Here is a 22308-nt window from a genome sequence, read left to right on the forward strand (position 1 = left end):
CTTCATTGGTAAATTCGATTTTTCATGACCGTTTACAGCCCCCTCCTAGTCAGGGAGGTCAAGGAAAGCCACTGCTGGTAACAAAATACTTTTTATAGCAGACGAAGGATTCAAAGGATCAGAACTGCAAGCATAAATGCCTTTAATGCACTCCACTTATCAAACTTTTGAAATAATCCTTCTTTGAAATAATCGTTTTCTGAAACATACTGTTTTCCCCTACCTGATAGATGTCTCTAAATGAAAATATCTTTTGATTTTAACTTACTAGGAAATCAGAATATTTTCACTGTCAAGAAAAGAGAAATGTTTACTCCTAGATTCTGGAAATTTTCTCAACTTTTTGTATTAATGATATGTTTTACAAGTCATTGTGGTATTGCTGAAAGATTTGGTTTGGATAAACAGAAAGGTGTTTGATTTAAATATCAGGGTAGACTTGTTCAAAGCCTATTTCGTGCTTGAGAGAGGAGTATTGGTTTCCTTTCTGTGTATCAGGTGGACATTTCTTCATCTATTAAAACGACAGAGCTAATTCAAATATCCATTTGCCTGAAAATTATGATGTAGGAGAACTCAACGCGTTTGTGAACAATTAACAGAAAAGTAAGTTATCTCCTTATGCAAGAGACCTTTTAGACACATACCCTCTGATGCAGTTCGCAGAAAATTAGCATGGATTTGTTGATGATAGCAGCCCATCATCCCTGTGGGTGTGACGCTGTCAGTTCATGCATGATCCCTTCCCTATGCTAAATAAATGCAATAGCATGCACGGTTCTTTGTAGAAACGTAAAAATATGTTGAGTGCTGTATTTCAGAACGAGTAATATCATTTTTGTAATTAACTATGACATTAATGCGATTCGTTAACTTTTTTTCTGATGAAGCTCCGTAAATTGGGGCGAATGGTTAGGTATCTTTAATTTATTTGTGGTCGGTGTTGTTTCTTCTCAGCACATTGCGGTGTTCCTTACTTACAATTTTACCGACTTCTCCGACTGGAGTCAATCGAGCAGTTATGCTACCGTACCCTTTTCATTTTGTACATGTTATTCAAGGATTATCCAAAGGTGGTGGGGGGGGGGGGGATTTTTGCTTAACAATGAACGCAAGCAAAACTATGGGGTAATGTAGCTTGATGAATTGATTTTGTATTATACCAAAAGTTGAAGTCTTAAAAAATTGTAATATCAAATAGCAGATTATGTTGAGGTAAAAGCTCGTCGTAAAATATAAACTCAGTTGTGGCGTTATCTAATTGCACCTTTAGATTCATTAATTATTTCATTTGGGATTTTTTACATCATTATTCAGTTTATGTAATTAATCTTGGGAGTAATATATTTGTATTCACTATTATTATGTAAATTTACGTAGCTATGTAGCATTACAATTAGTCCTTGTTTAGTTATATTTTGGGGCGTGTTACATTTAGAGTTAGTTGGAGTTGGAGTTGAAGTTGGAGATGGAATTACGGTTAAGAGCGATTAGGTTAAGTTTTGATATTTTGTATATTTAGGTTCTCGACGTTTCACTTATGTGGCAAGATGCTTGTAAAAGATCTTGTCGGCATAAACTATGGATTTATAGGATAGGTATTGTAATTTATGGTATCGCGCGTGACGATTATTGTGGATTATTGTGGATTATTTTATATGTTTGAGAGGACAGTGCTTGAGAAAGACTGTGCCTGACATTAAGAGAACGAATCGACGTTACGGGACAACCGTAGAGAAACATTATATTTATAGAACCTTATTTGCGGAAAGATCGTTTGATCTGAAGATAGACGTTTGAACATTATCATTGTGTCTATTTGTTTCATTTCTCGTTAATGGAAGGACCATTTAGTCTCGACGAAAACGATAGGATGGATACATTCATTTGGTGAAAACCCCTATTACAAAAGCATACAGATTGTATCAGAAATTAAAAAAAGCGATATCTCTCACCCATTTATATACCCAAACATTATTATGCAATTTAAGAATAGTTAAATAATCATGAAAGAATAGTTAAATAGCCATAAAATACAAGCCTTATTAAGAGATAATTAGTATATTCAGATTATATATCTGCAGCATTTGAAAGCCATAAATATAATTATTTTGATTATCATCGTCTTTTGCCATATTTACAACAAAGTCCCCCAGCTCCATTGGTATCCCTGCAAAGAAAAACAACTTTGTCGTCTTACTGTATTGCATCTAGTAAACCTTTTATGACAGATGTGATATAGAAGAGGCTTTCTGCTATTGACATTAATTTAGTACGCTGTCCTTATTAGAACATATTGTCTTAATTATTGAGAATACCTCCAAATCTAAGATGGAAAGCAAACAAGCTTGCCTTGCATATTCAACTAGAAAGATGATAAATGCTGCCCTAGAAAAGCTAGCAAATTTGGAAGTGCTGGAGCTTTCCTGTATGACCCTTATAATTTGGTATTGTAAATTCTGACCACTTTTTAGAGGCATAAAGTTAAGGATATACACCACGAAAGGCATTACTCATAGTTACTTTATTACCCTCTATTGCAGGGACACAATGTTGTATAGAACAACACTTAGCATAAATAGCATAGGGAGCGGGTTGGACAACAGTAGTTTCAAGAAATAAGACTTTGCTTAAAAGCTTTGTCCTTGGGGTTTGTAATTTTTAATGTGTTATGCAGAAATACGAATTGATATTAGTTAGTAATTTATGTTCTTTGTACGTCATTGTTATTGGAAGTTGCTACAGCTTTCTGCATTGATAACATTGTTAAATTCTTTCCTCTCTGTTTCAATGTTTTCAACTAGTATGTACTTGCATAAGAAGTACTTGATAATAACTATTGTCTTGGTTTCAGTGTTACCAACAAAATGGTGACCATTCTACAGAGATTGCTTCAGAAATTGATCAATTTAGGAATAGGAGCATTTGCAAAATCTTCCTGTCCAAAGAAAGAGAAGTATTAAAGCGTAACTGGTGGTTATGAATTAAGGAGGGCAATGCTAAGGGGATCTGGGGACATATTCCCCCTTGTTAGTGTCAAACTATGGGGAATCTTTATTTTCTTGTTATTGTTTTACTAATAATTTTTGTGCATCTTCTCAACAGTCTGCTGCCAAAAAGGCTACGCCTTTTTCATCATTGTGAAAATTAGAAATCTCGACACACACTTTGAAACTTATGAAACAGTCCCTGATAGATGATTTGCTTCAGTGCATATTACATCAAACAACCCACTGCCATGACCATGCGACTAATCCATGTCCAAAATATTCTTCAGTTAACAGATTCCAGATTGCATTGCTCGTAAGGAAGCAACTGTTTTCTTATTGTTCATTCAAAAGCAGGTATTTAATGGGGTATATTATGTGGCGTAACACAGTTTATGGTACCTTATTCCGATAACCAAGGGCTCCCGATCGAGTTCAATTTCACATTGCCTTCTAAACTTTGAAGGCTCTTTAACTAAAACCTTTGCTACCCCCTAGTGAACGAGAAAAATTATCATGTTCCCATCTTGCTATTCTGTTTAAAATGTAATTCACCGTTGGAAAAGACTTTCTTGTAGTTCGTAGATAGAAACGCCGTCCCAGTAAGAAAATAAACTTGGACTCCTGAGATCAGACCAAGTAATTCTTTAAGAATAATATGTTTCATCAGAATGTATTATAGTCAAATCTCTTACATATCATAAAAAGTGGTAATGCTCACCACCAGAGTTATGGCTTGCAGACTTTGCAACTTAGCTTGCAGTTTTCTTGCATCCACGATTTGTTGTTGTCACATTCACCAATTGATGCCCAGTATGCACATTCCCCCATAGAATCCAGGCAATCTAAATCAGATTAATAACCTTAATGCACATAGCATTCAGTTAATAAGAACCTGCTAGAAGTGAACGTTCTCCTACTGACAAATCAACAGACAATTTAACAACTTCATTTCTGACGTAAAAATGTGTCCTTTTATCTATAAAGACCCCTCAGAAATATAATTCTGATACAAGGTTTGTGCCTTTGAGACATTTGAAAATTTTTAGGTTATCAAGACTATTCAAAAAGTTTGTACAAAAGCCGCTTGCAGTTCAATTTGCTGCAGATTGTCTTTGAATATTGATATGATGAAAACAATGTGTAAAAACCTTTGCAAGATTTGCAGCAGTTTGCCCACATCCACTCTCCGTTGTGTGTGCATCCATAGTTCTTGACAAACGACGCACATTGTGTAGCTCCATATGTATCCGCTGTACATGACCCCATACCTACAAATATTACAAAATGACGTAAATATTTCCTATTCTATTCAATGAAAGTCTTGCAAATAGAAAAACATGCAACAAGACAAGCCATATATTTATGCGCTACAGCAAAGCTTTTCTTAAAGGGCGTGGAAAACTTACCAAATGTTCATGTAAAGAAAAATGCATTTAAAATTCTTATAAAAATGCTTTAAAAATTTTTAAAAATGCATGTTTTATTAATGTGTGGAAATTTTGAGAACTTTTCTAATAAAGATTCCAACAGGATAATGCTGTGCTGAGCACATACTTCCTCCTGTGCTCTTCCATGATGCCCATGATCCTATCGTTTTCTTAATCCCCATGAAACCTCCATCCCTTCCAAAATTGCTGGAGCACTGGAGAAATTTAAAGAATTTTTGCCAAAAACCCCTATCCCTCCATTGCAATGTTGATAAATATTTACATTTTGCCACTGACGGTGATGTTTTGAAAAATCTTGTGTGCAGAAGATATTGTACAGGAGGAGAGGGTGAAATTTTCAGAAGTAAAATTGGAATATTGAAAAAAAAGTCTCAGACTTGCATTTGTTTACAGTATGCATTTAGATTGGAATGTTCCAGTTAGTTTAGGCAAGGTAGCTACTTACTTCCAGAGCAGGAGCTGCAGCAACTTCGTAGCATCCATGAGGGATTCTTGTGGCACTCACCACTTTTGGCCCAGTTTTGGCAGTTAGAGTCCGTATCCTTGCAAGCTGATTTATAAAGAATAGACAAGGTCTGACTAAGTTTCAACAAATCAGTGCTTTCAAAAACAAATCAATACTATTGTCGTCTTCAAATGTGAGTTCATTCTTTGACCACTGCAGAGGAATACTTACTTTCTAATCCAGCAACGCACTTTCCACCATCAACATAAACATCGTCAATTGCTATGTCTGAGTAAGGGGAGAAACCAATTTTACCTTCGATCTCGATCTATAAAAATTGAAAGATTCGGTTTAAAAAATGTGGCGATGCTGATTGAAAAGATATTGAAATTATTAACTGCTTGAATAGGCTAATATATGTTTCATGGTGATTATGATGATAATGTTAACAATTAATTGAATGTCCGATTACAAAATATGAATCAATGGCATAAAATGCTCCTTATCATTTTACAAATATGAATTTTTATGAATAATTCACACTGGTTGCTACAAAGATCAGGTCCCCTTCATGAAAAAGAAAGAAAGGGTGCTTAAAGAAACTAGTAGGAAGGTGAAAAACAACACACACAAAAATTAGAAGTTCAGAGAAATATAGAATAGCTGAAAATGCATTCCAGTCTTGTTTTTCTTGTGAATAGTTGTGCCAAATTAGTTCGCATCCCTGTTTTACTGAAATAAAACTTTTATCAAGTAAAAGTATACTGATTATTATCATTATTCAAGGCAACAATTGTACAATGCTCAATAAAAGCGAGGTTTAAAAATGTATTTCTAACGACACGTTGAATAAAAGGGGACTTTATCTAGACTAAAAATTATCTAGGCAATAACGAAGATGAAAATGAGTTCATGAAGGGAAAGAAGAAAAACGTTTGAGGAAGATAATGAAAAGAACAAACAACAACAACAAAACTAAACAGCACAAAAAAGACAAACAAAAAGTTAGAAAATAAAATTACAAAAAGGAAACAGTCCCGCATAATTTCGTGAAATCTACATCATGTAAATATCATACCGTATACGGTTCTGTGCTAGCCGGAAGATTAACGGCTGCAGGATTCCAGTGGTTCCCTTGGTGACCAGATTTCTGCCACCCCTCAATGGATGATCCAGACTTGTAGCGAATTATCACTTTGAGTGTACCCATCTTTTTTCCATTCATATTATAATAAAAAGACAAGCATTTGTCGCCAGAGTTGGCATGAAACTCAGGGCTCTTGAGAATAGCCCTCTTACCATGGTCAATAGATCCAGCCTCGACATAAGCATAATAACCTGTAGCAAAGAAATAATAGCCTATAATATTAAGAAATAATAGCCTATAATATCAAGCAATAATAGCCTACAATATCACGAAGTAATAGCCTATAATATCACGAAGTAATAGCCTATAATATCACGAAGTAATTGCCTATAATATTAAGAAATAATAGCCTATAATATCAAGAAATAATAGCCTACAATATCACAAAGTAATAGCCTATAATATCACGAAGTAATAGCCTATAATATCACGAAGTAATAGCCTATAATATTAAGAAATAATAGCCTATAATATTACGAAGAAGTAGCCTATAATATCACGAAGTAATAGCCTATAATATCACGAAGTAATTGCCTATAATATTAAGAAATAATAGCCTATAATATTACGAAGAAGTAGCCTATAATATCACGAAGTAATAGCCTATAATATCACGAAGTAATTGCCTATAATATTAAGAAATAATAGCCTATAATATCAAGAAATAATAGCCTACAATATCACAAAGTAATAGCCTATAATATCACGAAGTAATAGCCTATAATATCACGAAGTAATTGCCTATAATATTAAGAAATAATAGCCTACAATGTCAAGAAATAATAGTCTATAATATCACGAAGTAATAGCCTATAATACTAAGAAATAATAACCTATAAAATCAAAAAATAATAGCCTACAATATCAAGAAATAATAGCCTATAATATAGGTCAAGTGTAGCAACCTATAACATAGACATAGCTCCTGGCGCAGATATAGTTCCTAAGAAGTTAAGATAGCCTTGTGCTATATATTGCGTTATTAATACATAAAAGTTGGTAAATTACAGAGAATGCATATAGATAATAGAAGATTGTTGCAAAAGATAGAAAAAAGCACTACTAAACCCACAGTTGCAAATTATTTTTTTGGAAGTTACGAAGAGCAGACTTTATTCAAAACTATGGGAAGTGTTTCCTCGAAGCTTGAATACACAATCTAGTTGTATCAGTGAATTTGTTCATTGTTGTTTCATATATTCCCAGCAATACTATATTTTCAGCTGCAGAGTCGATGAATAGGCCCGAGTAATCTGTTTCCCTCAAACTGAAGGGATTTCTCAATATCGTAATCAAAACTCTCTGCATGTGCTTTCTCGTCTTGGAGCGTCAAGCCACTTAACAGTAGTTTAACTGTGACTTAATGAGTTTTCTCTATGTACACAGATCTGGGAACTAGGTAATGAACAACGAGATCAATCATTCAACATAAGGTTTGAAATTGAAATTCCTGTTATCATCACTCTGAGTGACTATTCTTGTTTACTTTCTGATGGGCAAGAAACTCATTTTGAAGGATGTTATTTCACTCGCGATTGTGAGCAGTATTCTAATCTTCAAATACCTTGCAGTTCTATGTGTGTAGCCACAGATTTCAGCTCTATTGACTAAGATGAAAACCTTTTTATACATGAAATGCAAACTACTGTTTACCCGTCTGTCACAAAGTGCTCGATGCAGCATAGACAGAACTATAAACGCTTTTGGTGTATAGAACAGTACAGGACGGTTCTAAGTTGCTTTCTAGGTATTAGTACATGTATGATGAACAAAATGGGGCCTAAGGATGGATCCTGGGGTACAGCTCTGAACGGTACTTTCCGTCAACTGGAGGTGAAGTTAATCTTAACTCTATTCTTCTATACCGGCTTAGTATCAACTTGCAAATCTAGACTAGGAAGTATAAACTTTCAACTTAGCAAGTGCTGTTAGTTCAAATATCAAAACGTTCTGTATTTAAAATTTTTTGGACGAGTTGCCTCAGCACCTTCAGAACACAGCGAGTGACATAATATTTTCAAACACTAATTGGACATTTAGGTTGAGCACCTGCTCATTTCTCTCACTACGTCACAGTAAAAATGGCAACTTTGATTTGGTTTTTGAAGATGCAGGCAGCTGTAACTAAGCCAAAAATATGTGCTAGTGGAGTACCAAAGTGTGACGTCATCAGAAATCTATATATACTTGATTTTGACCATGCAATCTAAAGGAACAGCGTGACAAACTCTTAAAATGCAAAATCCAAGCAAAATATGGTGAGAAATGACCACATGTGTATAGTTTTTTCCCACCGAATCACTGGAATTTGGTCTTTGTAAGACTTTTCAGGGGTGGATCCAGAATAAAATCTGACTGAGTTCATGGTTTAGATTTTATTCATGGTTGATAATTGTGCTCAAGACAACATTAATGTTTAAATTCCCTTTGGTACCTTACACTAAATCTAGATTTTAGATTCCTTTTTGACATAAACAAATTCACTATCATAACTTGCAACCTCCTCCCCTCTCTCTTTCTCATTACCCTTTTGCTCGTCTCGGATGCCATGTCAAAGTTTGGACACCTTGTTTTGTTCGCATTTTAATGTCAAAATAAAGTCGAATCATTTCACCTTGAGAGAAAATTTATTGTTTTGCCTCTCCGTAGATACCAGCCATTTCATCAAAATATGCTGTTATTTTTCCATCTAAGCATAGGATATTCAAAGTTTCGAGTGCGTAAATAGGACAGATTTGACGTCTCAAAAATTAAAAATTCTTAACCCATGGCGATGAAAGCTATGAAACTTTAAACAAATAATTCGATTAGGTCCATTAACAAATTATTTGCGAAACCAGATTTTGATGCTTTTTTAAGACATCTGTATTTTGATTCTTTAAGAAAATATGCCCTGAAATAGAGTTTAGCCAGAAAACACATGCTTTAAATCAAAATATGTAGTCAAAACACATTAAATTCTTTTGTATATCATTTAATGTTTTGCTGCAACTTGCTTTGTGATCAACATAGACTATCATTAAGGAAGAGATGCTTGCACTATCAAACAAGAAAGAAACCTGGTAATTCTTGTTGATAAAGATGAGACAAACTCAATGTCATGATTTATTGAGTGTATCATGCAAAATAGAAATTCGTCCTTTCTCGTGATGAAAGGATCCTTAAAACGCATATAAAAGCTGTGGGTTGAGGCATTTTAAAATTGGTGTGCCTTAGTTGAAAGCTCCAAATCTCGTGTGCCTCAGTAAAAAATTTCAAAACCCCTTTGCCTCAGATGCAACTTTCGAAACTCGTGTTCCTCAGTTGAAAGATGTCGAGCCGTAGATGTCTGCATATTTACTTTTTCAATACAGTAGAAGGCTTATTAACATAACAAACCGTAATGAGATGTATGATCGCCTTCTGGTCCTGTTTTTGAAGTTGGCGTTGGCCCGTATGCTCTTATCCAGTTGAGGCCATCATCAGCTTGCGACTGCTGCCACATCCCCCAGCCGTCTTCAAAGCTCGTGTCATAATAATCTAGATGTCAAATAAACACCATGATTCGATGATATTTAACCAATAGTCTCTAAAAAGAAGCCTTTCAATTCATGCTTAATACAATCATACTTAAAAGAAGTAACAGCGTTCAATCTCTGTATGACAGACCACACTAGAATCAGACTGCTGGTAACTTATCTGCCAAGTTCGAAATCTGCTATTGCAAAATTATATGACGATTGCCTTTACCAGCTTGAACTTCTGTGATTGGAATCAATGTTCAACTTCATAATTTGTCAATAATTCAGTTATAAAAATTTTAGTACAAAATCTCAATGGAATACAGTTCTCAAGTGTGACGTCACAAAAAAGACATTTTTAAAATTTTCGAATTTTGACCACATAAAATTAAAGAACACCATAAAATACTCCCATGTATGCAAAAATCAGCTAAATTTGTCGAAAATTGGGCGAGCTATGGCCAATAGAAGATTTGAAGTTTGCTAACGGATTACTTTTGTTTTGGCTTAGTTCATAAAGTTATGAACTGAGAACAAAATACAGAGGTTTGATGGGGCCAGAGCTTGCGCTTATCTGGACATATTTCGGCCAAATCGTAATACCTTCAACTGATTTTGCAGATTTAGAGGTATTTTGTGATGCTCTTTCAGGTTATGGGAAAAATTTCAAAAATTCTAAATATAGATTTTTGTGACATCATCACTTGACAACTCTATTAACTTATTAAAACCTTCATACTTGAACTAATCCTAAAATTTTCTCGATAGAGCCTTGAGACCATCTTTAATTCACCTTCAATCCTTGGGGATAGATGCCCCAAAAGCGCTTTTAGATGTGGGCAATCTTCATATCTTTCGGTTTGAAATCCTTCATCGGCAGTTAAAAAGAATAGTGTAGTTCATGTGAACATTAGTACCTTAAAGGTTTGTCACTAGCAACAACCCTGTAGTCAATGTGTTTAAATGAGCTTACGTTGGTTACACCTCTTGATTCGGCAAATGACTGTGTGTGTACTTGAGCCAGGGCACTGTGATCCACCATTTGAAGGGGCTGGATTATCACATTTTCTATTTCGAGTCCTGACTCCTTCGTTGCATGTCTTAGAGCAACTGCCCCAAGACCCCCACTTATTCCAGTGTCCGTTCATTGCCTCTATAAAACAAAGACTTATATACACTTATATACAGGTATTTGGAAAGGGACGCTAAACTGTTTTTTCGCTGCAATTCGCAACTATTGTCGATTGTTTCTTAAATATCAATTAATAAAAAATCGCGTGAATTCTGTCTTATATCAATATGTTCTCTGTAACTCACATATAAAGACATAAATTATGAAGTCTATATATATCAGTTTATGACATAGACACAGACAAGTTACCTTCAGAGACCAATGTAAACCTTCTTTATTGACGGCAGTAGATGAACAAAAAAATAACACAAAAAGTTTACTAGCTTCCATAAGATTTCTTTCAAGAGTATTCTTATGGCAGCAGAGTTCTTAAATGATAGAGACAATATTTTTGGACTGACCTTGACAAGATGAACATGGTTGCGTTTCCTCAATCACTCCATAAGAATCAGCCCCAGGGCAATCGGCTCTGTTTTCTGACATACAGAACCGTTGCCTGAGCTTTACACAGGACGATCCGTAATTCATGCACGGCGTCCATGATGTCCATTCACTCCATTTTGCACTTGAGCTCACTATCAATTGAACTGTATGTCGATTTTTACAAGAATATGCTTTCAGTTAAGAATTTTTTGCAACAAACCTCAACAGCAAGATTCATTCCTACAATACGGTTAATAACAAGGGGGAGAGCTGTGGAGGTGTGGTTGACAAGAGCAGCCCCCCCCCCCCCATTCCACAGATGATTTTGTCTGCCAACTTAAATTTAAGGTTTGGATTACCTCTGTGGCCAAAAATTTGGAAAATTGAACGTCAAGACGAAATAGAGATTGAAATGAGAAAAAATTGTTTTGGTGGCAGGCATTGCTTTGTTCTTTGACTTCTGGCCTCTGACCTTTCTTCTCTCACGTCAATTATTTCTTATTTTAAGCAAAAACTTTTTGCCGGTCGCTCCTTCGCTTCTTCTTTCCAATCTTTTATTTGTGTGCTCGAATATATGTGGCTTTGGTATAAAGGATAGCATTATCGATTCCCAACAAAAAATGATCAAGAACATGTTGAAAGGGGGACACAGCGAAGAAGGGGCACCATTTGGAATCTAAGTGGTATGCAAAAGAAAAATTTTTATATAAAAGGAACGGATACTTTTTTTAAAAATGTAGCAAAACATTTGTAAATGGTGGAGCATTTCTCTCCAGGCCCCTTGGTTCAGAAGTTCCTTAATTCGAATTATAACTCTAGGAGTATTAGATACCGCCTGGTGACACTAAAAAGGTGGATCATATTTTCACACATAGAACAACTTTCGGGTATTGGTGAGCTGAACTGCAGTATCCACTCTTTCTCTGCCTACTTTTTTTATATCTTTAGATTTTGACTGATAAGGATATAAATTTTTGAATAATACTTTAATAAGTAGAAAGAAGCAAGTATTTTATGCAAGGGGCGTTTTATGATGTTCTAAAGGGTGTGGCCTCGAAAATTCTTCGGTCACACCCTTCTCAGCCCACCCAGTTTTAGACTGGTGCGTGGTTCTCTGGGTTCCATTATTGTATAATCTATACTAAGCCGCCCTAAACGTTTAGAAACAATTACACCTATGTGCACTTTGACCATTCTTTACTGGTCCATATTGTTAAACGCAAGCTAATGACTCACCATGGCATTGGTAGAGTTTATTGAGCTCAAGAATATCAAGATCGCTCATCTCCGTGTTGCCAAGCGGCATTGCTGGGTCAAATTTGGCTCTCATGGTATCTTGGCCATCTCTTGTGAAGGTCGTCTGTGTATAATGCATAATAGATTTGTAATCGTACGGTGTATCCTGGGTAATACTTTGCTGGTAAGTCATTCTTTTGAAGTTATCAAGATGACCTGCAAAAAAATTCACACTGTTCAAGAGCTTTGGCTGTTCGGTTGGTGACACCTTGTGACAAAGTCTAATGAAAAAAACCCTCGTACGCTAATCAATCAAAACAAAAAGATGGTTGCTACAACACACTTTGAAATATTGTCTGACGAAGGTTCGTAAATGAAATGAAGCAAAATAAAGGGAATTGTTTGTAAAGTTTGTCCGTGTTCTTTAAACAGGTTTTCTTAACCTCGAGATTTTTGGGTGATTTCCCAGCCTAGCTTTCTTTTCAGTTACTGTTTATTGCAATCAGGTTCCAGTAGTCTGCGCAACAGAGTCTGCACGCAGGCTAAGTTCCAGGAGTAAGAGACAGTGAGAAAGAGACCTGTGTTTATATTCTCGTAGAAAATAGTGACGTAGCTGTCACGATCAGGTCTTGACTGCTCGTGGAAGAATCCTGAAAAACAGAGTTGATGCTAGACAGTTAATCTAATTAAAACTCATAACAGAAAAAGTATTATATAAAATTATGTATGATACAAGGCATATGAAAATACAAGGTAGAAAAAATTAAAACTGGAGTGAATCACATTTCATAGCCACATAAAACAGAGTTATACATTGTAAGAAGCCCGTTCATCAAAATTCTAAAACATCAAAGACAAAGCATTAAAAAACCTATATATTCAAAAATTATTAACGGATTGATAGAAACAGCATAGATGAACGGCTTGCCCAAAATCACTTCAACTTCCCAAAAAGAAATCTTCTACCAAAAAACGAGCTGATTTTTTGATGAAGCGGAAAGGCAAGGTTGCTATTTTGTTTAATCACTCAAATTTGAATATCACGGATCCTGGCTGTTGAAAAATTTCTAAGTACCGATCTGTAGCAATGTGTTTGCAGGACCGTCGGAAGCAGAGGACTAAAATGGGACGGCAACCCGCCAATAGTTGCCAAACTATTTTTGATCAACAAGCAATATTAAAGGGCAACAGACCCATTTCTCTTCGTTCAGCCCCACCCCCTTCCCCCAACATGAACGTAGTTCCGATGGCACTGGTTTAGCACACAGCTTTCAACAGTAACGTAAAGTTGAGAAAGCATTATAAAGATCGCGTTTTCAACTAACCAAGGGCGTGCATGACTTCGTGTATTATTACTGTTTGGGAAAGGCAACCAGATGGGAGCGACACGGCCGTGTTTGGAGAAAAGTGACGACGCCCGATATAGGACCAGCATCTACAAAGATAGACAGAAATCATTAAAAGATGTAGCCGACAACGCAAACATTGAACTGGTTTACCTTCTTTTCCTACCAAAGAATTTAATTATGGACAAAACTTGGCTACGGAGATGTGACAATTGAATATTTGGGAGCTGGAGAGGGGGGGGATGTTAAGAGGTGAATTATCTTAACAGTATAGAAGCAGTTAGCATTTAACATGAGCTTCTTCAATGAATATTTTGACAAAAAATACTGATATCAGAACAAAGGAGATTATTGAAAAATACTTAGAAGATATAATCCAATACTCCAACAGAATAAGAAACATCACATATTACAGAGCCTTTTCTACCATTCAAAATGACCGCAAGAACAAATACGGTTCATTTTGCATAAGTGAGCTTGATAGCTAACCACTTCTATAGTCTCTACCATTGCCTTTTCTTAACCATGTATAACTGATGATAAAATTATTATTACTCATGATATAAAAATTTGTATGAACAAATTTCAAATATCACTATTTTCTGGAGCAACTCACCCAATGCCTGTTGTGAATTCCATATAGTGGCTGTCTGTATAGGTTTTCTCCCTGAATTTGAGACAGGGAACTTTGGACATGATGACATCAAGAGCTGCTTTTATCTTAAGTCTTGCTTCTCCTGTTAAAGTAAAAATAATGACCTTCTTAAAAATTAATCTGCAAAATCTGTAGTTACTGCATTTGAAACAGTTATGCTTTTTCAGTACCAGAGCCTTTAAGAAACCGGTGATTAAGTATAATAGACCACTGTGGTGGCAAAGAATGTCATTCAAATAAAAATTTCTGAGACTAAATAATAGAGACTCTGGAACCCAGGGTATTTTTCAGTATGAGTAGCACCATTTCGTACAAAGCAAACAGCTTTATGGGCCGGTCTTAAAAGGAAACCAAAGTGTAATAGTCTTTTGACTTGAGAAGCTTTTAAACCAACGTTTCGAAGAACGTTTAGCAATATCTAGGCAGCGGTTGCTTGAGTTCCTCCTGACAATCAGAAAACCACCTCGTTACGTCTCAAAAAATGGCTTTGACCTACCTTGAAAATACCCCTTCTTTTATTCCCTTGAATGATAATACGTGCATCTAGTGGTGTGAATCACTATCTTAGGCAGGCATTAATTTAAGGAATTTTCACCACTGCACAAAAACAGCGTAAATAGCCGATTTTCGGGGAAAAATAGGGTGTGGCTAGAGGTGTGGCTAAGTTTTGACTGGACTTCTTCTGGACGGAACAAAAACGATTAACATTATTTTCAGGGACACTTTCAGTGTAATTCAGCCTAACTACAGCTAATACTGATTATGTATACATCTTACCAGAAAAATCCTTTGCAACATAGTTTTTAGACACTTTTACTGACAGAAGAGATATTCTAAAGAAACGTTTACTTTGTTTGTAGATATGTAAGCATTCTATCAAGTTGCAGATAAAGTGTTGTTAGTCTATCCGGGGGATAAATGCTCGTTTTTCAGGAGAGTCTTGAAAGTCTACTTTCTGAATATGAATCAACGGTATAACATTGGTAATACAGGGACGGTAATACATGGTAATAGAAAGAAAATTTTTGAAATTGGGCTTTCTAGAACGGCTAAAAATGCATCTCCCATACTAAAGTTTAACAATTTACTATAACGCGCAGATAGAACAATTTGACGCTTCTCAGAAAAACATCGATCACTGATTTTTAGGAAAAATTTGGGAGGGGAGGAGTCGTGCTAAAACTCTAGTGACAGACGTTGGGGAAAGATAGAAATGGTGATCTTCGGTTCAGAGTGCACATCGATGTGAATAACAAAAAGCTGTTGTACTGATTGAGAGAAATTTACTCCCTGAACAGAAATATGCATCTTCTTTGTCTCGAGTATTTTCAGTAGGCCACGTTTACACATCCAAAATGTAGACATTGCAATGATATAGAAACTAGAAAGTTATCTACTGAATTAATGAAAAGAATAGAAAAATAATAGAAATATACCTAAACAAGTTAGCATTAAGATAAAAGAAAATCAAACAGTATATAAACAGTTTATTTTCTTTTTATTTCATACATTGTTTTCAAAAATAAGAAAAAAGAAGGGTCAACAAATTTTTATCTCTGAAAAAGTGGGGGGCTTTAGCCCCAAGTGGCATCGTGCCTGAGATACATAAAGATATAATTTATTTGGTTATCATAAAGAGTAAAAAATGGCCAATGAAACCTAACAGCAAGCATTGATGCCTCTACTTGAAATATAGTTTCAAAAGGGGATGCGAAAACTCATGCTAAGTTGTCTGAGTTCTGCCACGCCGTATAACTAGCATATGGATTTCCAAATTCAAAGGCATTATGAAGTGCGTTTGTAATTAACTGTATATTATTTTTATTATTAACGTTGGTTTTAGTTGAGTTCCACTCGTAGTTTGATTCAATTATATCATTTGATTGTCGATGATAGCTTGTATTCATTTGTCTCAGTAGTGTAATCAGTAGTATTTGGAGAAGTAAAGTGAAGAAATTCATCACTACACATTTTTCAATTCATCACTACACATTTTTCAATTCATCACTGCACATTTTTATTCATCACTGCACATTTTTGATTCATCACTGCACAAATTGGTCGTCACTGCACCTTAAATTAACCCTTGATCTTAGGATTTTTCTTGTACGTAAGTTGTACATACCTGAATGTGTAATAACGTAGGGGATTGTTCGCGATCCCCACAGTGATCGGCTGTCTATAGTAGCACTTCTTTTGTCGCTATTTTCTCCATAGTATTTCTCCATCTCTTCTTTTGTAATTTTTATATCTCCTTCAAAAAGATCAACACCAAGTGCCTGGTTTTTCTGAAGTATTTTGTCTTCTGCAGAAATCGCCTTCGCATTTCTTTTTGCTATTTCCTTCATATTTACTTCCATTATCAAGTCATGAGCATTTAGTGTCGGAGCTAGAACAGAGATATAGAATTATTATATAATTATAATATAATATATTAAATTACATACTAGATTCTAATAAAATTATTATAAGCCGATTAAGAGTAAGCCAAAGATGCATCACTGATATATCGCAATAAATTAGATTAATAAGATATTACAGCAAAATGTGGATTACTAATAAAAAAAGTTACTGCAAAACAGAAAGGTTATTGGATATAACGTCGAGAGGAAATGGATTCTAAACAGAGATAATACAAACAAAGGCGATTTTTGATCTTGAGCGAGAATCTAGCTAGCGCTTATTTTCTAGAAACCAATACTGTAAATATACAAGTTTCTTCAAAGGAACTAAGGCATCAGGACCTAACTCACTAGCTCACTTTAATTCTAAATTCTCTACAGAAAGTAAATCAAATTCTCATAACCTAAAATTAGAAATCTCAATTAGTTTAATTCTTGCTAGTTTGTTAAATATATTTATAAGAAAGTCTCACGTCGCAACTCTACTTGTTCTGACACTTTCTTTCGTAATGGTGAGATAAACGAAAAGATATGGTGAGGGCAGCCATCCCAGTGGCATTAAAATTTATCATTATTCTTATTGCAGAAACCCAGTCAAGAGGGCATAGCCAGTTAATCCCTTTTATAACCCAGCATAAACGACTCAAATTGTATTAGAAGTTGAAAGTTACAAAAAATAGTGATTTGATTTGTAAAATGACAGTTTTAGAACAGCTAAGACAACATATGATTTTCCAACTTCATCGAACAAGACAAAAGTACAAACAAAAGGAAACTCACCCGGCGGTTTCTCCGTTTACATTTGAGAGAAACATAAGCTCATTTGGTTTAATCTTTGTGGGAAATCAACAGATTTGCTCTTAATCATATCACAAAATTAGTCTTGAAAATGTCAACACAGGGAAGAGTTTGCAGAAGGTGGCCTGTTTACAGAAACAGCTTATTATAAATCAACAGAATCAAAAACAGGAATATTTCTTAATTACGTCATCCTGCCTCTGAGCTAATTTTTTTTCAAAAACAGAGTATAAAAAATTGTTCTAACAGTAAAGCTAGAGCTAATTGAAAGCTTCTGCCTAGATAATGTCCTCCAAAAAATTTGGTAATCGACGCAGATATCTCAAGGCCAAAGTACAGGTTTCATAGATATTGTAAAAGCCAAGAATTTGTTACTGTGTTATATTTGATCTTACCAGCATAAATGCCTGTAGCACAAATCAATGTGCACATTTGCGCAAGGAGCCACTTCCCTGCTTTAGCCATGACTGCAAGATTGTCTTTGTCGACTAGGCCTGTGGGTAAATCTGCCTTTTAAATCTCCGTGTCCTTTTCTCCTACAGCCAACCAGTCTTATACCCTTAACTGCCTCTCTGTTGACAGTGAGCTGAAAAGCAAATATTTGCTTTCTAATGAATACTTATCTGCTTGATATCAAATGAATATTAATTACATTCGCGGATGTTGAATGAGATACAGATTCAAAAAGATTCCTTTAATTCTTGCTTCCAGTGCTACATAACCACTAGCGACCATTTTCAATATCAACAAAACATTGCAAAAACAATACCGTTGTGGGTTGCAGTAGAATAAACAGTATGAGCACAAAGATTAATCCTCTTAATCATTTAGACTTTAACAATTAACTGTTGAGAAAAAACAACGAAAAAAAGAGAAAAATATTTTATAAGGGTTAAGGTGCCCAATTCGGTTGTCGTGGAAACGTAAATCAAATTAATTTGTCAGAAAAATATTTTTGCAACTTTTTTAATTATTTACACTGCACGACATACCCTCTTTCAATAAAAGTTTTATCTACCGGTTGAATGAGTTTTGCGTTAAAGCTATCAAGTCATTACTTCACAACACATTCAACAATCTTTTGAATTCGTGATTTCTGAAGTTATGGGCGTTCAGCATATTTTAGATTTGGAAGCAGATATTAATAACGTGTCTAACTAGCTACTCTTCGTAAATCTGCCAAGTGAAAAATTCATAGAGACTTTCCTGAACAGAAGTTTCCATAAATTTCCCTATTTGAAATTATCGAATTGATATTGTGTGCTGCGTTATACTAACAATGATATATGGACGTAGAAACCAAGATGCGTCCAAATATTGTATTGGTATTGACCTCAATGTTGGACATGGCCAATAGAGAATGGAATGTGTTTGTAGCGTTGGTCTTAAGAATATGCACGATAAGCTTGCTTTCTAATAATCTGAATGTAACAGGGCCTCCGACGAAGGGGGTTGGGGCACGCCCTCCACTTTTTTGTAAAACAATAGAGTTTTTTTAAATTGTTTGATATAATTGTTGAAATCTCCTTCGCCCCCCCCCCCCCCCCCCACTTTCCATCCTGCGTCGGCGCACATGGGAAAACAAGCAAATTAACCCATCCTCTTTATTGATCAAGATATTTTGGCAAACAATTTCATTTAAGATGTTCTTATCCTCTCTACGTATTCAAAAGCGTTGTTAAAACAACGATTTCTAGGAATTTCCTTCAAGGACATCCACCGCACAGATTTTCTTTGGAAACGAAAACAACGATGAAACGTACTATTGAGATGCCAGTTGGAGATCACTACAATGCCTGCCAAAATCTTGGAACGCCAGCAGCATTTGTGTCATGTACATTTGCAGATCCCTTCTCCCCTTTCAAACAATGTTGGATTTTTCTCCCCTAGAAATACACGATTTGGACGTAGGCTGCAACTTGAAACTAGGATGGTTATGGTACAAAATTTCTTTGACTAAGAAAAATATTTGGCCTATCAAAACGAGTTCAGTTGATCTTTGCCATCATTTTGCTTATAGTACAGTTGTACACTTCCCCTAACTATAGTGTGACTCTCAATGGAAATTTTTAGATTCAGCATAGAATTCAAAATTGTAAATTGAGCATAAAGTTGTTTACCTGATCTGTTGTCAGAAGAACTTACTTGAGAGAGCTTGAGAAGTCTATTGACGAACGTGTAAGCTATTCGTTTAGGCGTGCCTTTATTCTAGCTTTTCTCCAATGTTTTGTTAGTGTTGCTTACATCTTAAAGTAAACAATTATATATTAAAACAACCCACTGGGAGAAGGATCAAATAATATCATCTCCCGGATGAACAGCAACCTGAAGTCACTTGGGAAAGCGCCATCTTTATTTGTTTGTACCAGCTATTTAATAGGACGGTGATTCCTTTTAATTTTTCAATCAGTATAATCCAGGGGTGGGCAACCAGTGGTGTAGTGCTAACAAAATAACAAGGAGGGCTCTTGCACAAAATGTTGCGAAAAACAATAGCAAAAGTAGAAATTTGCCAATTTTTGGCATCAACAAGGGGGCTCAGCCCCCCTGAGGCACCTAGCTCTACATCCCTGTGGGCAATCTAAGGCCCGCAGGCCAGAATCCTGCCCTTGAAATAATTTTTGCGGCAGGACAGGACAGCAGAATCTTTTAGGGATTGGGTAAAGTTAACAAATGCAGGAAGAAAGAATCTTGCAGCTCGCACTCATAGCAGTTGAGCTGGAATCACGTTTGTCCCTATAAGTCATGTCTCAGTTGCTAGATTACTAATTGGGGACACAAATGCAGTCTTTCTCAATCCTCCAATCTAAGGTTAGGGCGTTCAAATTTTGAAAATTGACAGATTAACAACAGGAGATAAAAGGGGTGTACAGTTTCAACACAGCCCATCTAGGATAGGATAGGTACTCAAACTCAGAAGTAATAGCTTAAGAAATTTAGCTACCCTTTTAAACTACAATCGGGGACAAGATTGTTAAGAAAAAAGCAATTTTTCAATTTTCTATCTAACGTTGTCCCTGTAAATTTGAATCCCCTGAATCAATGTTGGATTAGCAGTTCTATCATTTGTGCTTCGAAAATATGCATTCAACAATAAGTCTGGGGTGCAGGGAAAGAGTTTTTTAAGGGAAAGAGAATACATCATCTTTTCTTAAAAGGTCTCGACAACTTTTGTCCGGGTAGTTCTTTTGTAATCGATTCAGCCTTTCAATCTAGATTTTTGGTGTCGTTATGAAGCTTAAAGTTTCTTAGAACCATGCAGCTTAGAAAATTTAGCGAACCAAAAGACAATAAGATTCAGTCCCAAATGAATTGGTACTATAACTGATTGGCCAAGATCTGAGCTGGGTCCTCCGAAATGAACTTCTATGGAATTACCGACTATAAAATGAATTGAATAACCTTGCGGAATATTTTACTTGATAAAGGTCTGTCTTGTGATAAACACAGACTGATTGAGTTGTTTGCCAAGTTACAAGTTCTTTCTGAATATGGCCAATAAGAAAATAACACTAACACACACCTAAATATCTATGGAAAAGCATTTCTAACATCCTAAACGTTGGTACCATCCTCATCTCAAAACGTCCCGATAATAGACATTGGGACGACTCTTCCTAAAATAGTTGGCGTTGCAGATGATATGTTTTTACCATCAAAGCTACATGAAAAGGGTGGCAGCCTCCTCTGAACAAAATTCTGCCCACAGTGGCCCTTGGATTGCCCTGAATCTCTCTCTTGTTTTTATTGAGGACAGTTTAATTTCCAAGGATGAGATTTGCCTGAAAGCGAAAGAGCTAGCTGCACTTAAAACAACTATTAACTATATTTTGTTAGGATTTTATTTTAAGAACATTGTAATAACTAGGCTAACGAACCCTGGTAGTACCAAGCTTTTTTCAGCACTAATGAATGGCACTGCGTTTATCGGTATCACGTATGCGTACTCATTTTTATACCGAAAGTATTTTAGTTGGTCTGGTACCTTCGAAACCATAAGTTTGAGCATTATTTCAGAAGATTAGAAGCTGATATTGTAACGTGAACGATTTTCTCCAGTTACTTGCAGTGCCGTCGGAACGAAATTCATATTGAGGGGCTGCCCATTGTGTTCCTTCTTATTCAGTAGACTGTTATAACAAGAAAGCATTCTGCAGGAAGACCGAACTTAAAGACAACCAGAGGAATTTCATAAAGATAGTTTAATATAAATCAAGGATTAGATACTAGATAAAGGCTGTTTTCCCATTATTTCGGTCCAGAAACATCTTTAGAACAGAGGAAGATTTATAGACAGTTAAAATCTTAATTTTGTTGATAAACAATGAACCTTGTTTGAGCTACAGAAAAATTTACAAATCTCAATGATTTAGGCTGGCGTTGCAATTTACGCAGCTTTTGCCCCACCTATTTTTTGGCATTGCGAACTCTGATATCGTCTAGTATAGACAGGAACAACGCCAGAACTCAAGGAGCAATCCAAATATAGTTGATAAACCAAAATGTTCAAGATTAAGTGCAAATATTCCTTGATTTCGCAGAGACGGGCAAGGATTTTTCGCTTTATATTTATTCTAAAAAAGATTGCAAGCGAGGCTGGCCGTTTCAGAGGTCATACTGGTCCAACCAGAGTCATACTGGTCTGGGAGTCATATTGGTCTGGATTGGACCAATATGACTCTGGGGTCTGGAACATTTCCTTATAAAAAAAGCGTGAACCCCATCCCCTTCGTCATGGCAACGCAAGTTGTATATTCTTGCGTTGTTGCTGCAAACCAAATAGCGT

General features: G+C 35.7%; 1 protein-coding gene across 2 annotated transcripts; it reads right to left on the reverse strand.

Annotated features, from left to right (window-relative positions):
* Positions 1–1712: 1712 nt before the first annotated feature.
* On the reverse strand, positions 1713–18227 carry LOC135693793 (uncharacterized). 2 transcript variants are annotated; one of them, XM_089111390.1, is made up of 15 exons: positions 17918–18227; positions 16448–16711; positions 14284–14404; positions 13647–13756; positions 12900–12971; positions 12322–12537; positions 11064–11249; positions 10504–10683; positions 9409–9549; positions 5962–6221; positions 5115–5211; positions 4884–4988; positions 4139–4258; positions 3709–3832; positions 1713–2170 (listed from the first exon to the last, which is right to left on the reverse strand). In XM_089111390.1, the coding sequence occupies exons 1-14, from the start codon at positions 17985–17987 to the stop codon at positions 3717–3719; spliced, it is 2058 nt and encodes a 685-aa protein (XP_088967516.1). In that variant the 5' UTR covers positions 17988–18227; the 3' UTR covers positions 1713–2170; positions 3709–3716. The 2 variants fall into 2 exon arrangements, with proteins under 2 accessions (XP_088967516.1, XP_065068435.2); XM_065212363.2 differs by having other exon boundaries at positions 11064–11237; positions 17918–18225.
* Between the last annotated feature and the right edge of the window lie 4081 nt (positions 18228–22308).

Source organism: Rhopilema esculentum, chromosome 11 (assembly GCF_057945365.1).
Source record: "Rhopilema esculentum isolate cy_ngs chromosome 11, ASM5794536v1, whole genome shotgun sequence".
In the NCBI taxonomy this organism is placed as follows: domain Eukaryota; kingdom Metazoa; phylum Cnidaria; class Scyphozoa; order Rhizostomeae; family Rhizostomatidae; genus Rhopilema; species Rhopilema esculentum.